General features: G+C 41.4%; 1 protein-coding gene across 7 annotated transcripts in view; it reads right to left on the bottom strand.

Annotated features, from left to right (window-relative positions):
- Nucleotides 1–16,293, bottom strand: part of RMND5B (required for meiotic nuclear division 5 homolog B) — a 103,374-nt gene that overhangs the window by 66,883 nt on the left and 20,198 nt on the right. For all 7 annotated transcript variants that reach the window (XM_085618367.1, XM_085618365.1, XM_085618364.1 and 4 more), the window contains exons 2-5: nucleotides 13,970–14,146; nucleotides 4,881–5,026; nucleotides 4,274–4,411; nucleotides 3,034–3,134 (exon numbers count right to left, since the gene is read on the bottom strand). In XM_085618367.1, coding sequence (XP_085474493.1) covers nucleotides 3,034–3,134; nucleotides 4,274–4,411; nucleotides 4,881–5,026; nucleotides 13,970–14,108 — 524 coding nt within the window. In that variant the 5' untranslated portion in view covers nucleotides 14,109–14,146. The remainder of the gene's footprint in view (nucleotides 1–3,033; nucleotides 3,135–4,273; nucleotides 4,412–4,880; nucleotides 5,027–13,969; nucleotides 14,147–16,293) is intronic.

Genomic DNA, 16,293 nt, shown 5'->3' with positions numbered 1-16,293 from the left:
TCCTTACAAAGAGAAAATGGCTGGGCAATTGTAGACTAATCCAAGTTCTGAACTCTCTACCTCGTCATGCGGCCATAACTTCGAACTCTTGCAAACCTTAGAGTTAACTGTATAAGAGGAGTAACAGGTGTATTCAATGAGTGAGAGCGTACCCAATTTCTCCAGTACAGTAGTGATCTCAAGAAATACAATCCCAGCCACTGGATATTACTGCCCCTGCCCAGTAACCAACAACTTCCGAGGTACCAGAGAAACTCCAGCATGAGTGACTTTGTAATCATGGGAACGGTAAATGCAAGAAGTTGGGGGAGGGGCCAAACTATGCTAGAGAGAACCACCCCACTATAGGAAGAGTCAAAGGATGGCAGGTTAGGGGACAACAGCCTCAAGATAACAGAAGGAACAACCATGTCACAGGTGAAAATCACATGGTGCACTACCAGCAAGGTAAAGGCAAGGAGAAAAAGCATGTCTTGTAGAGCAAGCTCAAGTTTGGTGCACGAAAAGGGCCTACCAACAGATACATATAGTTAGAATAACTGCTGCTTGTTTCAAGGGATTTAAAGTGTGCAGAAGGACAGCCTCCTTTTGGTACCAGGCAATCAATATGGAGGACAGAACATAACAAGCACAGGCAATGCCAATTGGTCTGGCTTTAAAGGAATGCTGTATGGTAATGTGAAGCATTAAAAGTAAATAGCATGTGAATGGATATATATTTGTGTGGAAGCAAAGAATTGTGGAATAATATTGGTGTACATCAGTGTTTCCTAAATGTTTTAGAACCACGGCCCACTTTCTAGAATGACCGACTTTCCTAACCCACCTAGCTTTAATGGACGAGGAAGGCGATTTTTTAATGTAACTAAAGCATTGTGCGAAAGGGCACTGTCATTTACAGACAACACATTTTCCCTTCAAAGGGACACTAAATTTGCAGAGAGAAACAGTTTTACTGGAAAAACTATATTGCAAACAAATGATAGTGTGGAAATTGTGTTTCAGTTAATATTTATCATTTGCGCATTCTGCATCACCAAGAAAAGTTTCTTTATTTGTTTTGATCCTATTAAATCTTTGTTTCTATCACACTTCAGAATTACAAAAAAAAACGTGCTTAATTTTTGCTTTCCTAACTGCTGAATGTGTATAATTAATTTACAGGGATTTACATTTTGCTGTGTGTGTAAAAAAATAAAACCCTACAGCCTTTCCTTTCCCAGTCTGTATCCCAGCAAGATTCTCACATAATTCACTTTACTTTTCTTACTCATAATGCAAAGTGAGAGGAGTCAGTAGACACAAATTCCCATGTTAAACAAATAAGCAGAAATTTGTCAGAAGACATAGCCTGACATTTGACCTCTGTCTCTGAAGCTGAGCAAATGTGACAAGATAAATACAGAATTTAAAGGCATCTTAATGTATTGCTTGGATTTTTACAAAGCACCAAAAATCGGCTTGCAACCTGAAACACTGATGTAGATTAAAACGGTCAAGTGACAGCAGCACAGTCAAACCAGGCATAAAAATCCATGTAGTTTAATGACTGGCGTCCTCCCATCTGTGCTGCTGCAGGAGAAAAAACAACATAAATTATCTAGTTATCCAAGATGGTGTTTCCCAAACTCTGGGTTGGGTCACATGCCGAATTTTGGTTGGTTGCGAAAATCCAAGAACTAAATAAAGATGCCTTTAAATTCTGTATTTATCTTGTTACATTTGCTGCGCTTAAAAGACGGAGGCCACATGCCAGGCTATGTCTTCATGTTTTTAATATAGGGACTGGTGTTTACAAACCACTCTCACTTTGCAGTCAGAGAAAGAAAAGTAAACTGAATTATGTGGCAGTCTTGCTGGGGTACAGAGAGTGTGAAAGGAAAAAAATGTAAATACCTGTAAATTGAATGTACACATTCAACAGTTAGGAGAGCAAAAAGGGAGCACTTTTTTTTGTAAAGTTCTTAAGTGTGATGGAAACAAAGATTTTAACAGAGTCAGAACAAATCAAGACACTTTTTACTTGGTGATGCATAGTAATAAATATTCATTGAAACCCGATTTCCACATATTAGAATTTGTGTGCAAAATAGTTTGATCAGTAAACCTTACTGTAGGTCTGTGCACATTTAGGGATTATTTCAATGGAAAATGTGCTGTCTGTAAATGACAATGTGCTACACACAATGCTTTATTGTCTGCCGAAGCTAGGTGGGTCGCGAAAGTTTTATATATTAAAAAGTAGGTTGTGGTTCTAAATATCTTGGGAAGCACTGATCTAAGACACTTTAGTAGCAGTACAATATTATGTGTGCTCCCTGAAAGTTCAAGCTCAGGCAACTTGATAAGTAAAAAAATTATCACAGCTGTGTGGAGGGCAAGCACTTGATCTGTGGAAGCACACAATGACTGCACAGTCAAAACATGTGCTCCTGGCTCCCAACATGTGGGCAGAGCCAAAGCCCCTCTCCTTGCGATTCTCACATAATTGTCTGGAAACAGCTATGCAGTCAAGGTAGACCATAAAAAAAGGAGGCCACAGCTTGAATCAGACTGTCGCCGTATAGATACATGGGGCAAATTCTTAAGAGGCCATTCACAAAAGTATTTAAGAGTACAGGAATTAGCACTAGAGTTGTATTCTTTCACATGCTCTTTGATGCCTTTGTAAAACAGCCTGAAACACCCAACTCCTTATTAGCAAAAATGTAAAGCAGGACGATCATTTCTATTTGTACTAATTGTAAATTAACATTCCGGGAATATTGCCGTTTTGGGGATAATTCATAAAGGCATGTATGTGCATGCAAAACAGTACTAAAGGTATCCAACCAACAGCTTAGAGATTTAGGCATGTGTGCAATTATGTAGAAACAACTGCTAGGAAGGCTTTAAATTAGGAATTACACTAGGAAAGTGCCACCCCACAGGTCATGTCCCACTGTAGTGTGATAGTGTAGCTAGGAAGACCTTGGATATTTAGTTAAGTAGAATCTGCTTGAGACAAAGATCTGGACAGTGAGGTATTCTTACTCCAGTGCTGGGTGCAGGTCATGTTGCTGAAGAGCTTCTAAGATGCGGTTCAGTTCAAGAAACGGCTGCTTGAAGCCGAGGTCCACACTGAGTGCTGACTCCTTAAAGAACAATAAGAAAAAAAAATTACTCCTGATATATACCAACAATCCGACTGCTGCAACACTTCTGTCAGTGCCCTACCATTCCACCAGGGGGTGTAAACCCACCATACCACAAAGCCAGATGCCTCACTTTAAAAGAACCATGGCTGTAGGGGCCTAGAACTAATACTCAGTACTATCAATTACAACTCATTGAGTATACCCTTGCACAGTCATCTTTTGGTCTGATCCAAGTTAAGTTAGTAAATAATCTTAGGGGCATTGTTGGTGCCAATATATTTCGCAGTAAAGTTCTGTGGTAAAACAAACTACCAAGTCAAAGGGCCCCAAATCATACTGCCATATATAAAGAATAACTGCATATGCCTAATGGGAGCCCTGATGCTCTCATGAAACAATTATTTAGCATTTCAAATATAACAGACTTCAGCAGCCATAGAAAGAGAAGCAGAGGCCAGTCACTGGGATCCATGTTCACCTGCCTCTAAATACATGGCCCTGCCTACTAGTGTAGCAAAGAGTGGAACTACAAATTCTGCTATAGTCAACAATGCCTTAACACAAGGCAAACATATCAAAAAAGGTTCTCAAGGTAAACAGCTCTTCTATTTGGCAATGAAAACAGAATGTTGCCAAAACGTTCCCACTTACTGTGCCCGAATGTAACGAGCCAGAGAGCAACAACTACCTCAATAGGAAGCTACTACCAGACCTTCTAAAGATTGAATGCTTCTACTCTTCCTGAAGCATATGCAGAAAGTACTCTGAAGCAACCTAAGGCTGTATATAGCCAATAGGAATCACATACAATATCAACACAGCCTTGGAAACTACTATGTTACTCATAGGAAGTGGCAGAAATCCCATTACAAGGTAAAGCTTTCCGGCAGATGGCTGATATCACCCAACACAACCATGCTGCCCTAGTCAGCAAACTCTTATTGCCAAATTAGATGGCAAAGCGTCTACAAAGCAAAGCAATCTCTGACTACTAGAAACTATTACTACTAGAAACCATATACCATGATGTTTAGATTCAAACTGGCTAATTAACTGCCAGAGTTACTTGGTCACACTAAGCAAGCTTGATCAGCTGTAGTACCTGGCATACTCGGCAACCCCAGCTGCGTGATTACCTGGCACAGCTCCTCTGCCACGTTCAGTAGGCCTTGCTGGTATAAATGTTCGACAATTGCCATCTGCAGAAGCTGCTGTTTGTCACGGCCTTCCCAGACACTACTCGATACAACAGCACAGATTTCTGCATCAAAGTTCTGTAAAATTAAAACCAAAATAGATTAGAGTACACGGACAGTGTAAAGGGCAGCACTGATAGCATACGCACAGCATGCAATCTAGGCACTCTCCATGTCTCTACACCAACTCACAACTGTGGGTGATGATGACAGTTCTGCCCCACTGCCCTCCTCCACCAGACAATAGCTTGCTTTTTACGCCATGCTGAATCCTTGTCCTGATACGAGCAAGGATTCCCCCTACTTCCAGGAAAGTTTACCCGACTTCTCTATGCCACACACAAGATTCTCTGTAGCTGCACTCACTCCAACCACACCAAGGGCCTCTCCCACCCATCACCGACTAGAATGTTTGCACAAATAATTATTCTTGGCTCCATGTCACTCATACAAAACCCTCACTCTGTACCCAAACCCCTGCATACAACAGACCCTTTCAGGCTGTGGTCATTGACCAGCATCAGAACACCTAGTAAGATATGCTTACTCTATCAATAGCTTTGCCCACTCGCGAAACACTGCTGTGGATGTCTTTGTGATCAGATGCCAACTTCTGCACTGTGTCCTTAATCTTGCGGCAGCACTGTGACATCACCAGTGAAAGTGTGGGCGTCAGCGGAGTTCCCTGTAAAGCTAATTTGCAAAGACATTTAAACACACCTGTAAATAAAATGCTGCCAGTAAGCAAATGACTACCCGATATAAAAGGTACCTTTTTGTCTAGAAGCAATTTAGTTCCGGATACAAGGTATCATCAATAAGTACAGAAATAAAAGAATCCCAGGTATAATACTTCATGGGGCTGGACGAGATCACAACTATCTTAATTAAAAATTACATGACTATAACACCCCTGGCTAGGGCATTGTTACCTAATAACTGCACCCAGGGCAGATCCCTGGGAAAGAGAATAAATGGCATGGCTACCTAGGGTAATATGTTGCCCCCACACTACTAGCTGGAGATAATCGATGTGAAGTCATCAAATCAGCAACATAACATCATTTTGCTTTTTTAAATAATTTTTTTGTCAAAAATAATATTCACGCAATTAATCCAAATTACATAGAATTTAAATACATTAAGTACATTAGGCGAGGGATTCCACTACCTTACAATCAGCTCCCTTGCAAATGTCCCGGGTAGCAAAAAACAGACGTTCAGCCTACATAGAAGTTAAATAAGTACATAAAAGAAAAGGAAACCACTCCAGCTGAGCTGTATTGCAGCACAAAAAGAATAAGTCATAAGTATATTGCAAAGGCTATAATAGAAGAGAAAAAGGAAAAAAACTACCTAAATCACCTTGGTTCATTCCACTGGTCCCACCTAAGCCTACTCCATGTGTGTTCAAACTTCTTGAACGTAATCCCAGGGTCCTGGCCAGAGCCCTCTCAAATTTCCTTCATGATTGCCCACCACTCTGCTACCCTTGGAGGAATCAGAAAGAGCCATGCCCTAGCTATACACAACCTCGCTGTCACTATAATAACAGATAGAAAACGTCTTAAACCTAGATCTGCTTCTGCCCTGTGCCCAAGCATGATCTCCTTATGAGGACGTTGTAAATCCAGACCAAGACAGATCTTAATGGTCTAGCTCACATCTTCCCAAAACATCCCAAAGTTTTGAGCATGAAGCAAACATATGTAGCAAATTTGCCGCCACCAATCTACATTTAGGAAATTTACTTGTACCCCCCCTGTTGTACCCCTCGTTGCCAGCCCACCATGCTATTCTATCGGGAGTATAATATAGCATACACACAGTTGTGAATTTGCTGTAGTCTTAAGCGTCTGGAGTGCATTGACCCCTCCACCGTCTCTAAAGCAGATGTTACCTCTGTGTGGGTGAGGCCAAACGACAAAAGGTTACTCCATTTCATAGCAAGTTTAGAGCGGTCATTAACTCGATACTGGCAAAGATTCTGATAGAGCCAATTAGCGACTTCTTGGATGCCCCGTGAAGACATGTCAACAAGTCAGAACTCTCAAAAGCCTTTATCCCCCAACACCCCAAAAAGTAATTACTTATCTGTAAATAATTAAAAAATTGCCAATGGGGGAGATCCTAGGAACTTTGTAGATTTTCAAATGTACTAAACTTATTTAGATCGTATAGATATCCCAACCGCTCAACACTATATCTGTCCCAGATTTTACCAGCCAAGTTGTGGAATACTTCTAGAAGCATCGGCTTTTACCATAAAGGCAGATTTGCATGAATGAGAGTATTTCGATTAAATTTCCCGCCATATGAAAACTATGTCTATAACTGCCTTAAATCTTACTCTCTTAAAATAATTGGGATCATTAGCTCTGTATAAAACATTCTACTGTCTGATCCAAGTGCGAAAAAAGTAACAAAAATCTGGTTGCTCTGCTAGCAACAGAGTGCAAAGATCTCCAAAAAATGCAGCCCAATAATACAACATAAAATCAGGGAGCTATAACCCTCTATGGTCATAAGGAAATTTAATACATCGTATTGCACGCTGTACCCACTTATAACCCCATATAAATCTATCAATGGCCCCTTCCAGTTTTGAAGGAATTTTGAACTTGTAAGGGAATTGCATGAAAAAGTTATACAAATGTCGGTAATATATTCATTTTAATAATACTGCACTTCCCCATGATACTAATAGGTAACGTATACCAGCCTTTTAGTTTTTTATGACAGATTGCAACAGGAGCTCATAATTTAACTCCACTGCCTGCTCCACTTGTGGTGAGATATGGACCCCCAAGGATGTAGCTGATGAACAAACACCAGAGATGGGTTTAGCAGGGAGAAAATTAAGAAGGACTTGTGTCTTACTAACATGCAATGTAGATCTTGAAAAAAGGGCGACATTTATTATCTTCCTCTTTGATATAGTCTAGCACAGCTGCAGGATCAGAGGAATAGACAGCCACGTCATCAGCATAAGCAGCAATTTTTAGTTCACACTGTCCTACTCTGACAGGCTGTATGTGTGGATTTAAGAACAGCGAACACAAGAAAGGCTCGATATATAATGCACATAATAAAGGGGAAAGCGGGCACCCTTGCTGGCTCCTTCGATATATCCAAAATAGAGTGGATAGTGAACCTGAATAAGCAAGCTGCGCACTAAGAGTATTGTATAGAGCCTGCACCCATTTAAAGTATCGGCCTCTCAAGCCAAAAGCCCTTAATATTGCCCACAAGCATTCCCATGCAATTAGATCCACCGCCTTTTCAGCGTCCAGCAGTACCATACCCATGATGAGACCCAATTTTTCTGCCACATCAAAGGCAACCAACGCAGCATTGATATGGGCCGTAGTATCCCTGCCCCGATTAAAACCATGTTGCTGACTAGAGACCAAGCCTGGCATCACAGGCGCCAATGGGGCTTCTAAAATCTTAGTCAAAAACTAAAGCATCCGCATTAATCGGAGATACAGGACGGTACGAGCTGCATTCCTCTGGTGGCTCATCTTTCTTTATAAAGAAGATATTTGCCAAATTCCATGAACGAGGCAGATCCCCACTCCTCTCTATACATCGCATAACTTCACACAGTAGAAACACTGCACTATTCTTAAAGATTTTATAAAAACTCAATAATTTTAACATCATTTTACACACAAAAAATAATGCAATCCATTAATATCTTTTAAGGGTTTACAACAAAGAGAGGGCAAAAGAGCAAAGAGAAAGGCATTTTGACCAGAGAGACTCAAATTGTGATTCTCCTTCTGAAGCATGCAAGGCAAAAGAATGTTTTTGTGTGGAAAAGACAAATAGGGTTTCTTTACAGTCAAACTGGTGATATGGAGAATGAAAATAGGCTCCCTTGTTAGTGGAACAAGCAATGTTTCTGCATACCACTTGCATATTATCTATCTACCAAGTCCTCCCCCCCAAATTAGTAAAATAGAAGAAACTGTTCCTATTGACTTGCAACACTCAAAGTGAAATCTTTACAATTAGCCCCAACATGGAATAACATAATATTCTAATACAGTTAGTAGAAGTCCATTTTTATTGTTAGTATGCCAGTCAACATGCCTTCTGCAGTAAGCAGAAATCTGCTTCCTCAGGACTGAATAGAAACGTGCACCTCACAATCAAGAAATAGTCCGCAATTTCTCTATTGGATTAACTGATTAATTGAAGTCCTTTCTTATTGATAGTATGGCATCCCGACCTCAGTGGCTAACTATGCTTGGTTCTCCATGGATTCAAAATGTTATTTAAAAATCCTTCTGGTACAAAATATGATAATCCAAACGTTTTATAACAATAAAGATGAGAAAGATTTTAATCTAATTATGGGGTCCTCTGCTATACACCATCAAATGGGCATGCACTTTGTCAAACTGTGCTTGTGATGGGGCACGCAGACAAAGAGCATAGCAAAGCAGTGTTACAACTGGACTTCCTGATAATTTGATTAAAATGGAATCCTATTCCTCTATTTTTTATACACAAAACAACAGGGGGAATCCCTACTGTGCTTAGCCAATCTATACATACCAGTCCATCACCCTGTGGTATTAAAAGGGCTCTCACACACTGGGATTCCAAGCTTCATCATAGAGTCTTTGTCCAGACACCTAGTGTATCTTGACAGGCTCAACCTTGGTAGCCAAGGAAGCTCATAGTTATTGAGGGTGATCCTAGATTTAAAATAGTCTAGGGTGCCCTGAGGGTTCATTTTATTTTCAAAGGGCACCCTGACGGAGTTAAAAGCAGATGGGGGTGAACTAAGAAATTAGTATCCTCTTTATTTTTATACACGTTTTTGACTCTCAAACTTTATAGAAAAAATATTTTTACGTATTGATTTGGCTCAAACGAGATGATGGCCTCATTACCATTGAGGATGGGCTGCTATACTGTCAATAAGAATGGACAATTAATCCAAGACATTGTGGACTGTTCATGATTTTCCCAACATCAATCTGAACAAGACTCCTCCTCCAGATTTTCGAGCATCCATCTCGGCATAAAAACTTCACTGCATTTTCCAGCACATCACTGTTTTCTCACCAAAACCATGTTAAGAGAAGAACTCAGGCAAGCAGAATTAATTTCCTATCATGATCTTAACAGGAAGGGACTGCTGTATTTTCTCAACCTTCATGGTCTTCAAAGGTCTGACACCCCAAAACCTAAAATCAACAACCTAATTCACATACTAATCACTAGAAGACACCCATTATCCACATGTCTCCACCTTAAGCTCATGCTCATCAATTCACACTGAACAATAATTCACGCACATCATCGCACAACACACCCTAGACCAGGGATCTCCAACCTTTTCTGCCATAGGAGCTACTTATGTTCAATGAAAATCATCCGAGCTACTGATATTTTTGGTGTTGTAATAGTGAGCGTATCTGAAGAGATTACACTATTGACCATCCCATGAAAGATTATCAGCAATGTTCATCTAAGTGCATAAGGCAGGGTTGCCAACAGTAAAGTAATAAAACAAACTCTCTCAATATGGAATATACATGGTGACTATACAAAAACCAAAGCTGCAAGGCCTCTGGGACCAAGGTACTATAAGTAATAAGTCACTTCAATGCTGTATAATTTATCACTCAAATATTGAGCTATAAATATAATTTAAATTTTCAATTTTTTTTCTCCAACATCAACTTATGTGATCTGAACATATGCATAGGTAATGCATCAAATTCAGGTTTTTTCAATGTTGGGAAACAAATTTAATTCAGAAAAGCAAAAACATCTAATTTAGCAGTCTCTCTCTCTCAATCACGAGCTACTCATCGGAGAAACCTGAACTAGACCCTTTTCATTACAAAAATCTGGTTCACACTTTCCTCCAAGCACACCCTTTTCATCCTCCTCTCCTCTGAATATGGCATCCAACACAGAGGCCACACCTGCAAAACTGGAGTGAGCTAGCATAGACAAATAAACATAGCGCTACACCATTTTTAACATGGTCACATCCAAGTCTTGAGCTCCTCTCCTCCCTCTTTCCCCTTGCAGTCTGCAAAAGGGTCTCCTTTCATCTTTCAATAGATCATCTGGATGACCCACAAGGACTCAACAGTAGAAATGCCAGACCTCATCACATCTGCCTCTAGCGAACACTCACAGTCCTACCTTCCTCGCAGAGTCCTATCTGCCTGGGGACTCCGCACCAAAACCACGAAGGAAGCCTTCAGCTCTATACTCAACACTCTAGAAATTAAACACCACATCACACCCCCAACACAACTTACTCCAAAGACAACACATACTGGTCCTTATCCTCAATGCATCCCCATCATGTACTGCTAGTCCCCATACTTCTGCATTGGACAGATAATCTCGCTGTCCCCTTCATCATCGGACACACACATACTCCCACATGAACGGCAGCAGAAAAATGAGAAAGTTACCTTCCGCTCCTTCAAGTTTATCCATTTACAAGAACTAATCAACTTATCCAGACACTTCCAGGTCTCAAAAGATATTAACACACTTCTCAACATCTACAACACCACTCTGAAGTATCATACAGAATGCTATTCTGCTCTGAAACTTTCTACCTTCAAGCCCAAGCTGTCAGCACCCAAGGAACAACCAAAAATGACTGCACCGCACAGAGACAGGAGAAGTAATGGAGAAGATCAAAATATCAGGAATACCGTGCCATTCTGAAAGCACTCTGCTCCAACCATCGTTTAGCATATGACCACAGCAAAAGACATCCAACTAAAGACCATTAGCAAAGTACCAATGAACAGAAGCAAAGTCCTCTTTGAGGAATGTGTCATCCCCATACCAGACCCTCTGTCACATAATCAGGTGACCGATGCAACACCATCAACCTATTCTTCACTGAAAAACATCAAATCTAGCATCTATTCATCGTCCTCATCCACACCATCCTCTATACCCAGCTGCCACACACCTTCAACATTATCTCCCACATAGACCTCTCCAATATTCTGAACTCCCTCAGAGCCACCTCCTACAAGAATGACAAGCTTTCCTACTCCATTATGACTCCACGCGGAGAAGCCCTAAAAGCCCTTCTCCACAATGTCAATGTTTTGTTACCAAAGGCACCTTCCATGACAACCTCAAGATCGGATAGATCCTCCAACTGCTGAAAAGGTCTACATTAGATCCAGATGACCATGGTAACTTCTGTCCTATAACCCACCTCACATTTGTTGGAAAATTCAAGATGGCTGTTGTCACCCAACTACAGGAGCACATCAGCAATGAAAACCTACTCCAAGACTATAAATTCAGATCACAATGCAGTATTAAAACAGCAAGTCCCCTAAAAGTCAACGACACCCTCTTCCTCAATGACAAAAATAACACTTGTCTCCTGCTCCTGCCCGACTTCTCTGTAGCTTTCGACATCATTGACCATCCAGCATTGATCCACACAGTGAAAACTTGCATTCGGTTCACTTGCAAAATCTTACATTGGACATTGGTTCACATCCGGACTCGCCAATCAAGAGCGACTTATTGAGGAAGGAAATACCAGATCCTGACTCTTCCTACCGCCTGTGGAGTCCCCCAGGTCTCTGTGCTGTCAGACATAATTTTCAGCCTTTATATGGAACCACTGGGAACCATCCTTCAGATGGCAAGAACAAGATCCACCACTGTGCGGCACCCAACTCTATGTCAAGATCTCTCACTCAAAAAACATAGTGCTATATTAGCCTGTTTCCAACTCTCCTGAAACAGAGAAACCTCCTCCCCACCACCGGAGAAAAGTGACAGTTTGAAGCACTCGTTCTCTGTCACCTAGATGGAGGTAATGCCTTGTTCAATGGCATCGCAGAGACTACCCTTATTCCCCTGAAAGGCATATCTAGCTGCAGCACGGCTCATCACGGTGCTCAAGAAATAAATCAAACCACGTCACTGTACTAAAGGATTTGCCCCTGCCCTGCATTGCCCCTGCAATCCCAGATGATCTTCAAGATCAGCTGCATCACAAGGCTCCCAGCCCACCAAGATCCCAGTTTGCCTAGCTAACAAACTAACAATATCCAGGTCAACACCACATGAGGAGTTCAAACATTGCCTTGCCAGATTAGAGACTAAACACTGCAGAACGGAGACATGCTTTCTCAGCCTATGCCCACCTTTAGACATCTAAACAGCACCACTTCTCAATATTAAGTAAGTAAAATTGCTGTGGCATGCACTTTTGACTGAAGCACAGCTATAGGGAAATAAAATGTGTTAACTCTCCATTATAAATAATTTCTTCAAAGGATGTTGTCGTCTCACATACAAGTTATGCAGCCATCACTGAGGACCAGCATGCAGAAGGACTCAGTCCAATTGTGTAAAGATTGTTGACCAAAAATGAGAAATTGAATACGGTCCCCACAAATTTTGGGTTACTGATGCGTAGGATACACTGTGTAACAGCTGTCCTTAGGAATATACTTAATTTGTGGTTGGCATACAATTGACAGTGCTGCCAGGTATTTAATGGTATAACTGGGATTGTATTTAAGTGATTCAGAAGAATAACAAGAGGTTAGTAGAATATGGTCAGACAGCAGATTAAATGGAAACTGCAAAAGTTGCACTGCTTGAACCCAGAGAAATCCTTATGACTCACTTGTATATGTATCTAGTATGTGTATCTTAATCCTCTAAATAAGAAGGTACTCATTTAAATTTTTGACTTCTGAATTAGCTACATCTCCCTGTCTTGAAGAGGACCTTGGGAGTAACCTGCAATTGTGGCCGCAAGTCAACATGCAAGGTCATACGAATATCAGAATTTCAAACTGTAAAATAGTGTGTCTAAAATAATTGCCTATTTACTGTACTAATAACTGGGTTCTTTTTACTAAAAAACATATTGCACCACCCACAAATACAAGCAACTATACCAGCAGTACTACTGTACCTCTTTCTCATCCTATACGTTTGTTTATTTGCAGCTTTTTGACAATATTGGTTTCTAAATATTTGTGTTAGTAATGTTTACAGCCAGCTTTTAAAAATTAAAAAGATATGGTGGCTGCTAATCCCAGCATGCCTTTTCCACTTTTCATTAAATTGATGATGTTAAAGCACAGTAATGTAATCATACATTTTGAGAGAAATGTTTCCATTGGAAACACTGTCTGTCATTTGTGACTGGGACAAAAATAGCTGGTGATGCAATGCAAGTTGTGTTGAACAGATGGTTGAATACCAGACCAGGCACAAAAGATTGGTAGTAGAAATAAGAAAATAGATGCAGTTGGCAAAAACCAAGTGGACAGGATCTCAATAAAGAGAGATTGGGTCACAGAAGAGTTAATTGGCTGGGGTCAGTGATTTCCTCAAAACAGTTCTCAGACAACTAGGACCCACGCTTTCTCTTTTTGATGGTTGTTCTCTGGCGGCTGTTATTAAAGCCTTCATCCTGAATTTACCAGCAGCTTGTAGTACTTAAGCAACAAATCTTTCTACAGTATGGGTCAGTAGTTTGATGAGGCAAAGTCGGGGATTAATAATATGCCTTTAAGAAATTGTATTGTTTGATAAACTGACATGTTGTGGAAGGGATGTGGGGTGTCTCAGTGGATGGACAATGGATACCTGCACTTGAGAGTTGCTCTCGGAGATCGCCAACAGATCGGAGGAGTTCATCCAAGTTCTGGTTGCTGTGTTGCCCATAGCTCAGGAACTTGTGCAACACTTTTTCCAGCTCCCTCTCCACACAGGCACACTGTTCCATGATGGACAGCGTCAGCAAACTGTGAAGGCGCCAGTAGCCTAGGGAGAAATTACCAGCAATTTTACATGTCATATTGATTTTATAGCTTGTCATAGCATTGAGTGACTTCAACAACTCAGATCTGGTTACAGGCTTTGCACAATGAGCGACGTCCAAACCCAACCAACCATCAGCAGTGGATGTATCCACTCCCCAGAGGGCTCTGCTGCAAGGCCCAAGAATCCCCCACAACCTGGATTTTTCCCATTTGCTCAAGGTATCCAATAATCTTGACAGCCTAATCTTTGACCTTCACGGATTCCAATGCATTTCTGGTCAGAGAAAGCAGCCACTGGCATGAATATAAATTAAAGCTCTCCTGTGTGCATTTCTTTTTTTCGCTTGTAGTAACAGGGCCATTAACTGAAGAAATTGCGCCAGTGGACTTATAAAGTATTGCTCAAAAAAATTGTCTGGAAAGGTAATATACAAGTTTATCATTTGAAGATCATTTCAATACTACACACATTTACTTTAATAGATCTTTGATGTGTAATGCTAACAACAGTACTTTGTAATATCCTACCATTAGACTGGAAATCTTGAGAGCTACAACAGCCTTCCGCTGATAAGGATGGGGCAGAGTCTATGCTTGCTTTAGAAGGAAGCTTTCCACTGCAGCGATGCCGTCTGCTGCTACAAATGCCATTCCTACCGCCTATGTCTTTCCGCCTAGGTTTGCTCTCAACACTACAGAATTACCAGTATAAATATTGCATTTTGTCTTTTGCTTCAAATAAACAGCAATCCACATTTTGTGCAGAGGTATTTTGATTGAATTGAGTAGTAATGGGGTAGAATGTGGAATGCTCAGTATGTTCCCTGTACATAAGGTATAGTTTTGGAATGTTGGGGGAGTTGGGAAGTACATGTACGTTTACCTGAGTTCTACAAGGTTGTTCAATAAAGGAGTTATACACCTTACCTGGTGGGCCATCATTACTACAGAAATTGGTGATGCGTCGAGCAACCTCAGGAACCCACAGAATCATTTCTGCAGCCAAGGAGGAGTTAGGTATGTTGCTACCTCCTGTCAAGATCCTGCATGCCAGTAAACATTGCATTCAGCGATTTTTGCCAAGATTTCCAGCTAGGCGCAACAGCCCACCACATGTAAGGAATGCCGCCTACTTATTTGGGAAATTTCTATGCATTGCCAGTGATCTGCGGTGGGTAGCCATCAAGCATATTTTACGCTACAATGGGACTCTGAGCACTCGAATGCGACTACACCCCGTGTGAGGAGAAGGAGCCACGACCTCGACGTGCGGCCATTTTGAAAGAAAGGAGTGTAAACAAGCAGGGAGCTGTTGTAGATCAGAGAAGCAACCGATCTGAGGTAATTTATGTGCATTTCTGGGCAGATTTCAGATTGAGTGCACCTTGTGTACTTCCTTAGCAACAGGCATATGGACAACTTGGAAGTTGTACATTTTTAAGTAACTTGGAGGATTATAATAGAACTTATACACCTGAGAGGAAATAAAGAATCATAATGTACTGTTTGGGCCCCAGAGGGCTTGCAAATTTATAACCAACTTCAGAAACATGAAAGGGAGTGCGGGTGATTTGGATATTTTCATGTCAGCTTTGTTGGATTTGGATGAACATTTTTCACCCACAGTGTGTGCAGCTGTAATAAGGCATGCCTTCTTCCAGAGAAAACTGGAAATGTAGGAGTCTATTGAAGATTATGTCTCGGCTTTGAAACAACTAGTCATCACGTGTAGGTTTGATATTACCTGCACGATTAACTGTTATGTTATCAGATAGTTATGTACGCAAAATACAAAAGCACACAGAAGAGATTATGGGGACGCCCGTAATCCTTGCCGTGAGGGGAACGGCCAGGGCAGTGGACTTCAGCCCCCAGAAGGCAGTGGGGCCAACGGTGACGCTTCTTCCTGCGCCCGGAGGCACGTTAAAAACAGCAGTGGGCTCCCGCAGCGTGGGACAGCCGTAATCCTTGCCGTGATGGGTACAGCCAGCGCAGTGGACATCAGCCCCCAGGAGGCAGTGAGGCCAACGGTGACACTTCTCCCTGCGCCTGGAGGCGCGTTAAAAATAGCAGTGGGCCCCTGCAGCGCAGGACGCGCACTGGCACGCCCGGGCCCGTCTGAGCCTGGAAGAGGCTGGGCCCCCGCTC

The sequence above is a fragment of the Triturus cristatus genome, chromosome 7 (assembly GCF_964204655.1).
Source record: "Triturus cristatus chromosome 7, aTriCri1.1, whole genome shotgun sequence".
Lineage (NCBI taxonomy): Eukaryota > Metazoa > Chordata > Amphibia > Caudata > Salamandridae > Triturus > Triturus cristatus.
Note: the sequence above shows the minus strand (reverse complement) of the source record. Positions and strands in the feature narration are given on the sequence as shown.